Raw genomic sequence first — 12,229 nt, forward strand, 5'->3', positions numbered from 1 at the left:
GTGCACATTACTTTATCTTTCAGACTTGTTTATCCGTTGTTTTTACAGCAATCCCATTTCCTGAAACCTTATGCTTTATTTGCGGCTGTTTTTGAAGAGACTAAAAAAGAGTGTTTTGTGCTTATTTCTTTAACTCCTACTCCAGAATAGGTAACTCGAAAACTCAAAATTGCTTTCCCATGCTTTGTTGTTACACTGAGTTCAAAATTGCAGTTTTCTAATTCTTATTTACCCAAGGCCTTGAGAATGTGGGTCAGGCACTCTCAGTGATGCCACATGCCCAGCACTCTACCACTGACCCCGCCCCTCCTCTCTCTCTCTCTCTCTCTCTCTCTCTCTCTCTCTCTCTCTCTCTCTCTCCCACTGACCCCGCCCTCCTCTCAAAAGCAAACACTGGCCCCACCCCTCCTCTCTCTAATATTGACCCCGCCCCTCCTCTCTCAAGCAAACACTGACCCCGCCCCTCCTCTCTCTAACACTGACCCCGCCCTCCTCCCTCTAACACTGACCCCGCCCCTCCTAACACTGACCCACACCACAGCTTGTTTATTAGTTTGTTTGTTTCTTAATTTTTGAGACAAGGTCTTACCAAGTTGATCATGCAGGACTGCATCCTGCCTCAACCTCCAGAGCAAGTGTGCATCACTCTGCCTAACTAATTGAACTTTCTTATACTTTATTGTACATCAAGTCCAGAAAGCCTAAGAGTACCAGGAAGTTCCTATTTCCATAAAAACTATTTCCAATTACCACGTGCCTATTTTCCTGTATCTGCATATATGAATAAGCATTACAGAAAGTGCAAAAATACTGTTGCAGAAATAAGGAAAACATATTGTAAATGTAAAAAAAGAAACCACACACACAATGTAAATCATAAAATAGCAGAGATAGTTGGGGAGAGAGAGATATGTATGTATATATACATGCACACATACATATTTGGGTAGTAAATTGTCAATGTGTCTCGAATTGTCTACTTATGTTCCTTCACAGAGGGAAAGGAACCTTCCAGTCACTGTAACATCTTGTCCTCATGGTAACATCCTCTGTGGCTCATACTTGGGGGCTTTGGTGGGCCTGATTAGGATGGTCACATCTTCCATTTACAAAGTGGGTCTGACTAAAACCCAGGAGAGACCACATGAGAAGTTGTAGCTGGGTTGTTTCTGCTTACCTCGTTCTCATAGCTGCTTCTTTGCCATCCCAGAATCAAGAAACAGAGCTAGACATGGTCAAAGATGGCGGAGAGTTTGGGAATTGATGCGGATGGCCCCGTTTACTTATGCTCAGTCTGGCTTATTTCCCTCACCTCCTCTTGGGGTTGGAAAAGATTTGCTTTTCACCTGGCAAAGCCTGGAGATGCAGATGGAGAGGGGCCCTGGAGCGCTGCGTCTCTACAGAGACGTAGCTTTGCACTCCTTGCTAACAGCTGTCCTTGCGGCCTTGCCCTGCTCTCCTGGCTCAGATAAGTGACGTCCACTTTGGCTGGAGGTGAAAGCCAGAGCGTTTGCCTCACGTGAGCTGATCGGGTGCCAGGCTCCGGTCAGCTGCCTCCTTTTTCTTGGTTGATTCCTCCCTTCCTCCTATCTCCTCCTTACCCCTTCCCTTTCTCCTCATCTCTGTTCCCTTCCTTTCCTCTTCTCTCCCCCTCCCCTCCATTCCTCAGCCCTTCTGTGGTTATCGTACGGATGCCTCCTGTTTTGTCATCTCAAGGGCAGATCACAGGGTTCCAGGAACTTTAGACAACGATAACCTTGTTTTGTTCCCTGTCCCAAGTTGAGAACACATAGTTCGGAGTTTATCTATTGGGAACATTTGGGATGACAGTGAAAGAGAGGGAGTCCATCTCAGCCTGTGCTTTTCTGAAATAATTGCATGCAGATTTGGGGAACAGAATTCTCTTTTGTTGGTGAAGAAACCTTGGAAGATCTTTTGGGATCCTCATCTTTTGTTATCTACTACTTGTTTAAATACCTTAAACACTGGGTTGCTCAGATATGACAGCCCCATTTCTTTTATTATTATTATTATTATATTTAGATCCTAAATTCTGCCCTCCCTCCTGGTCCCACCTCACAGAGTTTTTCCCCCAATCTCCTCTTTTTGCCTTTGAGAGGGTGACTCCTCCAACCCTTGGGCATCAAGTCTCTACAGGATTAGGCACATCCTTTCCCACTGAGGCCAGACAAGGCAGTCCTCTGCTACATATGTGCTGGGGGCTTCTGACCAGCCTGTGTGTGCTCTTTGGTTGGTGGTTCAGCCTATGGGAGCTCCCAGAGGGATTCAGGTTAGTTGACACTGTTGGTCTTCCTGTGGGGTTGACTTCCCCTTCAGTTCCTTCAGTTCTTCCCCCTCCACCCAATGCTTGGCTGTGGGTCTCTTTTAGTCAGCTGTTGGGTAAAGCCTCTCAGAGGACAGCCATGCTAGGCTCCTGTCTGCAAATACAACATAGCATCAGTAATAGTGTCAGGGATTGGTGCCCACCCATGGGATGGATCCCAAGTTAGGCCAGACACTGGTCTCATTCCTTCAGTCTCTGCTCCATCTTGATTCTTAGACAGGACAGATTTTGGGTTGAAAGTTTTGTGGGTAGGTTGGTGTCCCCATCCCTCCACTGGGTGTTCCGTCTGGTCACTGGAGGTGGTCTCTTTAGGTTCCACATCCCCACTCTTGGGCATTTCTGCTAAAGTCACCCACATTGACTCCTGGGAGCCTCCCCCATTCCAGGTCTCTGAGAGACTTCCTAGAGATTCCCCTCACCCCAAACCCACCCCAGCAGCTGCAGATTTCAATTCATTCTCCTGCTCTCTGAGCCTCTCTCTCCTGTCTCTTCCCACACCCGATCCTGCCCCCTGCCCCCCCTCCCCTCTTCTACCCAGGTCCGAGACAGCACCATTTCTATACTGGTGGTTGAAGAATCAGTCTCCAGTCTTGGCAGCACTAACCCTGACTGACTGGAGTCGGAGGCTTGGTTCACCAGCTAAGGGGCGTGGTCCCGAGTCAGAACTCAGGCATCACTGTGAGATTTTTTTGTTGTTGTTGTTCTCAGGATAAAGGAAAAGTCAGAGGCTTTCCTGTCCCCTTTCTCTGTACATAAAGTTACATAAGTGTCCTGTGATAGTCAACTTAGAGGAAAATGACTATTTTGGATTCCTGGTACGTGGCCAGGAACCAGTTTTCTGACCCATATTCTGGGCCCTCCTTGCTCAAGCTGCATCCCATGTCTTGATGCGTTTGTGAATCTGTTCTTTCTTGATGGTGGAGCTCTAGGAAGCTTTTTTTTTTTTTTTCAAGTTTTATCTGATAAACCTGCCTGATTCATGATTACTTCTGAAAGTAACTTTATTCATCAGGGTACAAAGAACCATTCCAGTTTCTCGGAAATGAAGTAACACCTTTTCTTTCTTCTCTTTAAACATTCTTGACTGCCTTAAAAAAAAAAAAAATAGGCCTTGGGGCTAGAGATGAAGCCCAGTTGGCAAAATGCTTGCCTAGTATGCACGAATTCCTGGTTCAGTCCCCAGCACCACGTAAAACAGTGGTGTAGGCATGTGCTCTACCTGGAGGGTGGAGTCAAATGATCAGAAGGTCAAAGTCCAGCAAGTTCAACGTCAGCCTGGAACACCCACAACCCTGTCTCAATGGTTTTTTTTAATTAAATTTTAGGATCTATACAAAAAGCTACCACAGCCTTAAAATTAGGCAGTGCATGGTATATTGATGTCATTCCCTCTTGGCACAAAGTATTCATAATAATAAAACTTTTCCATGAAACTTTTCAATATAGATTTTCAACTTGCTTATTCCATGCCCTTCAGACATCGCTGAAATAGGAGAAAATGTTATATCTCATATTGGAGATTCTAGTTTTATCTCAAAGGCAATGCAAAGATTTTTGTTTTATTATTTCACATAGCCATATCTGATTTGGATTATATATAAACCTCTTCCGACAAAATCCCAAATTATTTATAAATACATTTTCATGGCTACAAACCATCCTTCCACCTCCTTATGACAGAGTGTGAGAGCAGAGAATCTCAAATTCCTGTTCTAGAAATAGAGCCTTTCGGTGTACAGAAATGCTTCATCACGTTTCTGCCATTTTTGACACGTTCACCTTAATAGAAATAGCATATGTATTACATGACGACGGATCTAAGTTTTGGGAATGAGGTGTGTCTTCAGTTCTAGCCTAGGCTGACCTGGAACTCACTGTGTAACCTAGACTGGCTTTGAACTTGCAATAATATCTACCTCATAAGAGCCATAGTTATAAGCATGAAGCTTTTTACAATGATTATGTTCTCCTGAAATAGCTGAACTAAGGTCCATCAGCAGTAAAAGCTGGTCCTTGGGATAAGCGCATATCACAAAGTACTCAGAAAAATCCTAGGGCTTCATCCGAAGTTAAGATGATTTCTACAACAGTTGAACCTATAGCTTCTTCCACACGATGCTGAATTTATGATAGCAGTTGTCTCTAATGCAAGCTTCTTTGCCTTATTTTTTCTAGGTATTAATATTAGAGCCAACCAAAATCTATCAGCCTTCTTACCTGTCTATCAATAATGAAGTTGAGGAGAAGACGATATCTATTTGGCATGTTCTCCCAGATGACAAGGTAAATCATGCAATTAAGATAAGGCCTTCTGCCCTTCTGGTCTCGCCTCAGTAAAGGTGTTAATTAAGAAAAATTGTTTGACTGTTTACCGTGCCATAAGTGCATGCTGTAAGATAAACACTGCTAATTTGGGGTTATGAAATTTATCAATTAGCAGGATATACTTGGTATAATTCAGATTTTTTTAGTATAGATGGTATAACCATTTCAAGTGTGCTAAAAATTGGGATATTTTCTTTGTTTTAGAAATTCATGCTGTAAACCAAATTATGCCCAAAGGGATTAATTTTTCAAAATTATGCCAAAGAAATAGTATTTTAAAATTTATGTTGTAAATGTCCTGGTTCTTAATTGTAGGAAGCCTGCAGGTGTCTAGATGAACATGCATTCAGACACAATGATAATTACAATGAGCCCAGTGCAAGCCTACACAGGCTTGTAGGTGCATTCAGACACAACGATAATTACAATGAACCCAGTGCAAGCCTACAGGCTTGTAGGAAACCTGCTAGATACCTGCTAAATTTCAGATTAGCACTTTTTCTGTGTTGTTTGGATAAAATAAGGTAGGATATACACTTCCATTTGGTTCCCGGAGGTTCTTAGCCCCCCTTATATCTGCTCCTGGCAGCATGCAATCAGCCTTTGCATGTCAGGAGTTCATTCTGATTTTGTTTTTCTTTGTTTTGAGATGGGGATCTCTATATGCAGACTAGGCTGACCTCTAATTTTCAATAGTCCAGCCTCAGTGTCAAATAGTGAGATTACGGGTGCGATTTTACCAGTTCTAATGCTAACTCTACTACTCTTAAAAGGCAGAAATGTTCAGTACCTGCCAAAGCAACAGGGGAAGCAACAGGGGAAAGGTTATTTGAGGGACTTTTTTGTTATAATTGTTTTCCAAACTACTCTTTCAATTTTCTTTAAGCGTGACTCATTCACTTGTTCCCTGGATAGATGTTTGATGAGCACTTACTCTGTGCCAGGCAAGATAAACTCCTCCTCTCGTGGAACTTACTTTCTCCCTTGGGAGGCAATAAACCAATGCGGGAGACCTGCAGGTGTATACAGTGGTGACTAACTAATGAGGGAGTCCTGCAGATGTATACAGTGGTGACAAACCAATGTGGGAGACTTGCAGACGTATACAGTGGTGACAAACCAACACAGGAGACCTGCAGGTATATACAGTGGTAACTAACTAATGAGGGAGACCTGCAGGTGTATACAGTGGTGACAAACCAATGCAGGAGATCTGCAGGTGTATACAGTGGTGACTAACTAATGAGGGAGACCTGCAGGTGTATACAGTGCTGACAAACCAATGCAGGAGATCTGCAGGTGTATACAGTGGTGACTAACTAATGAGGGAGACCTNCAGGTGTATACAGTGCTGACAAACCAATGCAGGAGACCTGCAGATGTATACAGTGGTGACAAACCAATGCGGAAGACCTGCAAGTTGTGACAAACCAATGCAGGAGACCTGCAGGTGTATATAGTGGTGGCAAACTAATGAGGGAGACCTACAGATGTATACAGTGGTGACAAACCAATGGGGGAGACCTACAGATGTATACAGTGGTGACACAGTAAAAATAATGCACAAACTGGGTATGAGTTTGCAATACTGTAAGTTAATAGACTTGAATAGATTTAGATTTTATCACTGTTCTTATGCAACATGGATTTCCTAAGCTACATTGTCCTCATCTGTACAAGGGAAGATGATGATAAAGTATTTATTATTATGTCTTTTAAATTATAATTTGTTGTTTGTTGTTGTTGTTGTGAGCAGACATTATTGCTGTGTCTGCAATCCCAGGTCTTGGGAGGTATAGGCAGAAAGATCAGAAAGTCAAGGCCACCTTCCACCACATGGTGAATTCCAGGCCAACCTGAGCTAAAAGAAGCCCTTCCCTCTTCTGCTTTCGATCTAAAGATTATCTGAAGTGATGCAGAGTGCACATCATAGAGCCCTTTATTCTGATGAACACCACAAATATTTTAAGGATAATAACAACAATTATAAATGACTGCTTTTTTTTTTTTAATTAGGGCTGACCCCTATTTTTAAGACTCAAGAATTTAGTCTTGCTTTATTCTTTTAACAATGTGAGAGTATCATTTGGGAGATTGTAAGTATCCATTAGGACACACATTGAGCTACCTGTTGTATGAGCCTGCAGGATAACTCTAAGTTGCGATGTTTTTGTGCAGAGTTAGAGTGAGTCCTGAGTGCACACACGTACACTGATAGGAAAATCGCTGTGTGATTCTGACGTGCAGCCATGGTTGAGAACAAGCTTAATAAAGGGCTATGGGCATACCCAAGGTCTCAGTTGTAGTCACTGATGAAGAATCATTATTTCCTTGACTTAATGACTAAGTTGGGCTCCTAGGGATGACAGTTTTCATAGGATCCTTGGCACTTGGACGACAAGAACTGGATTAAAATCTGGATTTCTGTTGTGTGTCCCACCTGGCTTGTCAGAACTCACATGCATGAACCACCAGTGTCGGAGGCTAAGCAGGCCCAGCCGTACAGCATGTTTATAACACAGGAAGAATAACTCATGCGCTGAGGTATTCACATCAGCTGGGATAAGGCTTTCCCAGCTGTCAATCATGCCCAGACCCTGTCTAGCGAAACATCAGCAAGTCACCTGTCACAGAGACCAGACAGCTGCCCTGCCGCACCCTGATTCTGTTTGTCCTGATATTTTAAGTTATTGTATGTTTGAATACATTTGGTGATGTTACATCTGATAGTGTTTAGGCAGACAGGCTACAGAGTGGATAGCATGAAACCATCCATGAGTATGCAGTTATCCATTTTCAAAAGGATGTCTGCACACCCGCCTCCATGTGGCTTCTGTCAGAACTGTGGCCTTTTCAGATCCAACCTGGGGAGTGCTGGCTCCACTACCACGTTCATGGGACAGCTATGGACTGCCTGCACTAGAGTTATATCGTTTGCCCACTAACAGGTTATGATAACTAAAGTTATGATATCTTCACATGACAAAATACATCTTATACGTGCTAATATCGGCCACTATGAGCAGTGTTGTTATGAGGCCCAGTTATCTAGCCCTTAATGTAGAAAATTCCAAAAGGTACTATTGTCTTGTTTTATAGTACTAACTTATCCATAAAGGATCTTATCTGCCTTGGTGAGAACTTTATGACAGCTAAGGCATTCTCTGTGTTCTTTGTGAGGAGAGAATGGCGGACACCACGTCAGTGACATTTCTTTCTGTTTTTTTGTTTTTTTTTTTAAGATATATATATTTATTTATTTAATGTATATGAGTGCACTGTTGCTTTCTTCAGACACACCAGAAGAGGGCACTGAATCCCATTACAGATGGTTGTCAGCCACTATGTGGTTGCTGGGAATTGAACTCAGGACCTCTGGAAGAGCAGTCAGTCAGTGCTCTTAACCACTGAGCCATCTCTCCAGCCCCCAGTAACTTTTCTAGTATATAAGTGAGCCCTCCCTTGGAGCGTTCCATGACACCTGAGGAGGCCTGTGATGAATGATGTGATGAAACTCCTGCCGCTTCCTCCTTCCTGTGAGGAGTTCTGTGGCTCATGGGACCATACTGGCTTGCGGGGACCTTGTGGACCCTTGGTCTGTGAAGTTCAGTGAGGAACAATAAGCTTCTTTCGGAAGCTTCCAGAAGGACTTGGAGTCTGGGCTTTGGTTTGGAGCAGGACTGGAAGAGAAAAGGGAAAAGAATGACCTCAGCTCGGAAGAATAGAGCAAAGTCTCACCCAGAGGCAGTGTAAGCAAGTGTGAGCCTGAGGTGTTCAGGGGCGGTAGGAGCCTTTCCCACTTACCGCGATAAGAGGCGGTAATGGCAGTGGCAAATATATTACTAGGCAGGGTGGTATAAAATCACAACTTGTTTCCTGAATGAGGAAAGAGAATTTAGACATGTGCTGTCAGTCACGGAAGCTACTTAAAGTCTAAGGGCTGGCAAGAAGGCAGCATAGAGAAGCCAGGACAGGGTCGGAGTGAGGCTGCGAAGGTAGAAAGGCTTGTATTACCTGGTGCTTGCCCATGGGCAGTCCGGGTAACTCTGCCTGTAGCCTCCTTACATGAAGAAAAGACACTAACTTATAGGAGAGTGCATGAGATAATTACCAGGAGTCCCCCCAGCACAGGGCTAAATGCATAGAACTTGCGTCAGTGACGTTACCGCTGTAGCTGGAAGACCTATCTCACCTTGACATAAGAGTTTGGGAATCTTGGACCCTGGAGGGTCAGGGAAAAGGTTGCTAAAGGAAAGGACCAGAAATGAAGTAGTCAGGGAACTTGGAGCAGGAAAGGGGGGTTGCAGCTGCAGAGTGGCAGGTCACTCGAAAAGAAAAGGGGGGGAAAATGTATCATGTCATTAGGAAGATAAACTAAATGGAACTATTAAGTGTTAGTGGTTCAACGTCTAAGTGTGAACCAGGTTCTAGGTTTTGCCTAGAAGGGAAAGCATTTTGGACCCGGGCACTTGGAGCTGATGACCTACAAGCACCTACAGAAATACAGTTTGTTCAGACAACCCCGGGCATAACCAACGTGTGTTCTAATCATACCGCTTTGAATTGCACTGCCTTGTTTACAACACTCTAAAGTAGATGCAGACACGGTCTTACACTGGGCGGAGAGCAAGACTTCTGGGAGAGATCTTCGGAGGCTTAGCCGGAAAGAACAAGGTTACCCAGGGACACTTGGAACAGAATGCGCGGCTAAAGGAATTAGCGATGAACACGGTCCTAGAATGAGTGCAGAGCCAATGGATTTTGGAAGACAGGAGGAGAGCAAGGACTGAGCCAGAGAATTTTGGAAATAGTACTTCTTCCAACTAGATGTTTTGTTTGCTCTTTCGGAAGGGTTCTCTGTTAAGTGGGTCTGGTGTAGATGTTTTTATTCTCTCTGACAATTTTTACAGTATGCTAAGAAATGCATATGTTAAGATATAAATGGGTACGTGAGGAAGGGTTATTGGCATAGGCTGTGAATTATCCACCATCTACTTCTGTGTTCTTTAAAAAAAATAAATATTTATTTATTTTATTTTGCTTGCATGCATGTATATGCAATGTATGTATTTTGGGGGCCTACAAAGATCAGAAGAAGGCCCTGGATCCCTTGGAACTGGAATTATAGATGTCCGTGAGACAGCCTGTAGGTGCTGGGAATGAGCCTGGCCTCTCTGCAGGTGCTCTAACTCCTAAGCCATCCCTCTGGTTCTCCCACTGTCTCTTGACGTGTGTGGGCTGCACCTGTGGTACCCCATCCCCTGTAGTTGCCATAGTAAAATAGTCCATGTTCAAAAACGTAAGCCTTTGCAAACCAATGTCTGTCTGGGTTGTTTAAGTTGATTCTCTGTAGACCTCCATTCAGTCCAAGTCTTGAAGAACTGCCTTACTTCGTGAGGCACAGTTAATGAACCCCAGCCCTGTACCTATTCCCTGTGGGCGTTTGCCCTTTCCAGTTAGTACCTGAGGAAAGTCTCTGTGTGGATCATGGAAGAAAATCCTATATAGAAGCCATGGGCAAGACATTCTGTGTGGTTATTTGAAATCCGTCTCTCTCCCTTTTAAGGTTGAAATTTAAGCAACCTGTGTTTTTAGCCTGTGCTGTGGCTTCTCAGTCAGGAGCGTGGCTGGCAGGGACCCTTCAGCACCCAAAGTCTACCTGTCCTCTCTCAGCCCAGCTCTTAGCCTGTGGCCATGTACAGAGGCCAAGATAACTGTGTGAAGGATTCTTACCCAGTTCCAGGTGGTCAGGCTTTCCTGCTTATGGTGTGTTTGGCCATAACTCCCAAGTAAAACAGCTCAACCAAGAAGGACACGGTAGTTCCTATCCTGAGAACTTCGGAGACGGGTTCTTTCTGAGGGGGACTTTTGTATCCGAGTTCTGAGCTGAGTTCTTTGTAGGTTGTGGGCTGTCTTCTCATGGTCATAAACAGCTACTCCAGGCATTGCCTCATACGGACAACATCCCAGAAAGGAGAATCCAGCCCAAACCTTCATAACAAAAGCCAGCCACCTACCTGTAAGGAACTTGAACTTACCACGTCCAGTTTAGACTAAATTCACTGCCCCAGCAGATCCCGAATAACAACAACAACAACAACAGCAGCAGCAACAACTCCAAAAGCCCTGTTGTTACTGTTAGCTAGGGAGAAGGGACAAGGTAGGAATAGCTGTTACCTCAGGTAAGCAATAAGGCCTGACAGTATAATTATTCAATTATTACTACCACTTTCATTGTTAACTCCTACTTCTTATTCCTGCCCTGGCCAGGGCATGGGATTTGGGGTGGATCCGTTCCTAGGAAATGGTGCTTTGTGTTGGTTCAAATAGGTAATGGTGGAGTGGGGTGGGGTCTGCTGGGGCTAATGAATCTCTCCAGCTCTGCATCTCTGGGTCCTGGCACTCACTTTGCAGCTCGCCAGTGCCTCCCTGTGGTGAGTCCCTGCTAGCCGAGAAGGTCAGGCCTCCTCCAGTGCAGTGTGGTGGCTGCAGCTTAGGCTTCAAACTTAAGCGCCCTGTAGTGAGATGTGTCCAGGCAGAGCAGCCTTCGGGGGACCAGATTCTCAAGAAGTAGGTTTGATCTGTTCCTACCAATCCAGCCTGGTCTATTGAGGAGCTGCTCCTTGGGTTCTCCCAGTGCCACTTTAGAACTGTTTGTCCTTGTCACCTAGCGTGCTCTGCTCTCATTCCCAGTCCCAGCCCAACTGTGGTCTTGGGCAACAGCTCAGTGGCAGACTGCAGAGGTAAGGCTGCACCGTACGTTTGAGTCAGACATAGGTCAGCAGCAAAGCCTCTCTGGGTCACACAGCTATGTAGACATTTTGACCTCAGGGTGACAGACAATAGACACAACTGTGAGATTGAGAGCAGAGGCCGCAGGCTGCTGTTTTAATTTGGTTTCTTTATATGTGGCCTTTCTTTTTTCTTAGTTTAAATGTATACACACATTTCCATCGGTTTACTGGTCCACATAGGTGTGCAAGTACATGTGCGCACATGCATGTATATATGTGTCCCGGTGCACGTGCATATGTGCCTGTGTGTGAAGGCTGAGGACAACCTCAGGTGGCATCTTTGTGAGTGCTGTCCACCTCTTTTGAGACAGGGTCTTTGAATGGCCTTGCATTCACCAGGTAGGACAGACAGAATGGTTGACTACTGGGGCTCAGGGCTCTTCCTGCCTCTGTCCCGCTCAGTGATGGGATTTCATGGGACCTGCCACTCCCTTGCATTTCTACGTGGGTTCTAAGGAATCAAACTTGGGGCTGTTTTTGCAAGTGTTTTAGTGACCTAGTCATTGCCTCGGCTCTCCATTGGGCCTTTCTACACTGCCCTCCCTCCCTGGAACGCACAATAGAATTTGCTCAAATCCCAGTAAGGTGCACTAAACACTGGCTTTTGGATAGTTTACATCAAACTTGAGATGTTTGCACTCCAGGTTGGATGGCCTTAGGAAAGATACAGGAGTTGTGGCTAGAGATTGTAGGTTTGGGGGTTGCTTTTGCCAAGAGAAGAGTTCTAGACCACCTCAAAGCTGCAGAGCTCAGCTTCTGGTTCACT

General features: G+C 44.7%; 1 protein-coding gene across 1 annotated transcript in view; it reads left to right on the forward strand.

Annotated features, from left to right (window-relative positions):
• The window catches only part of Map3k5 (mitogen-activated protein kinase kinase kinase 5), a 197,370-nt gene that overhangs the window by 120,663 nt on the left and 64,478 nt on the right, over positions 1 to 12,229 (forward strand). Inside the window, exon 11 of the mRNA XM_021220921.2 lies at positions 4,520 to 4,627. Coding sequence (XP_021076580.1) covers positions 4,520 to 4,627 — 108 coding nt within the window. The remainder of the gene's footprint in view (positions 1 to 4,519; positions 4,628 to 12,229) is intronic.

This window comes from Mus pahari, chromosome 21 (genome assembly GCF_900095145.1).
Source record: "Mus pahari chromosome 21, PAHARI_EIJ_v1.1, whole genome shotgun sequence".
Classification (NCBI taxonomy): Eukaryota; Metazoa; Chordata; class Mammalia; order Rodentia; family Muridae; genus Mus; species Mus pahari.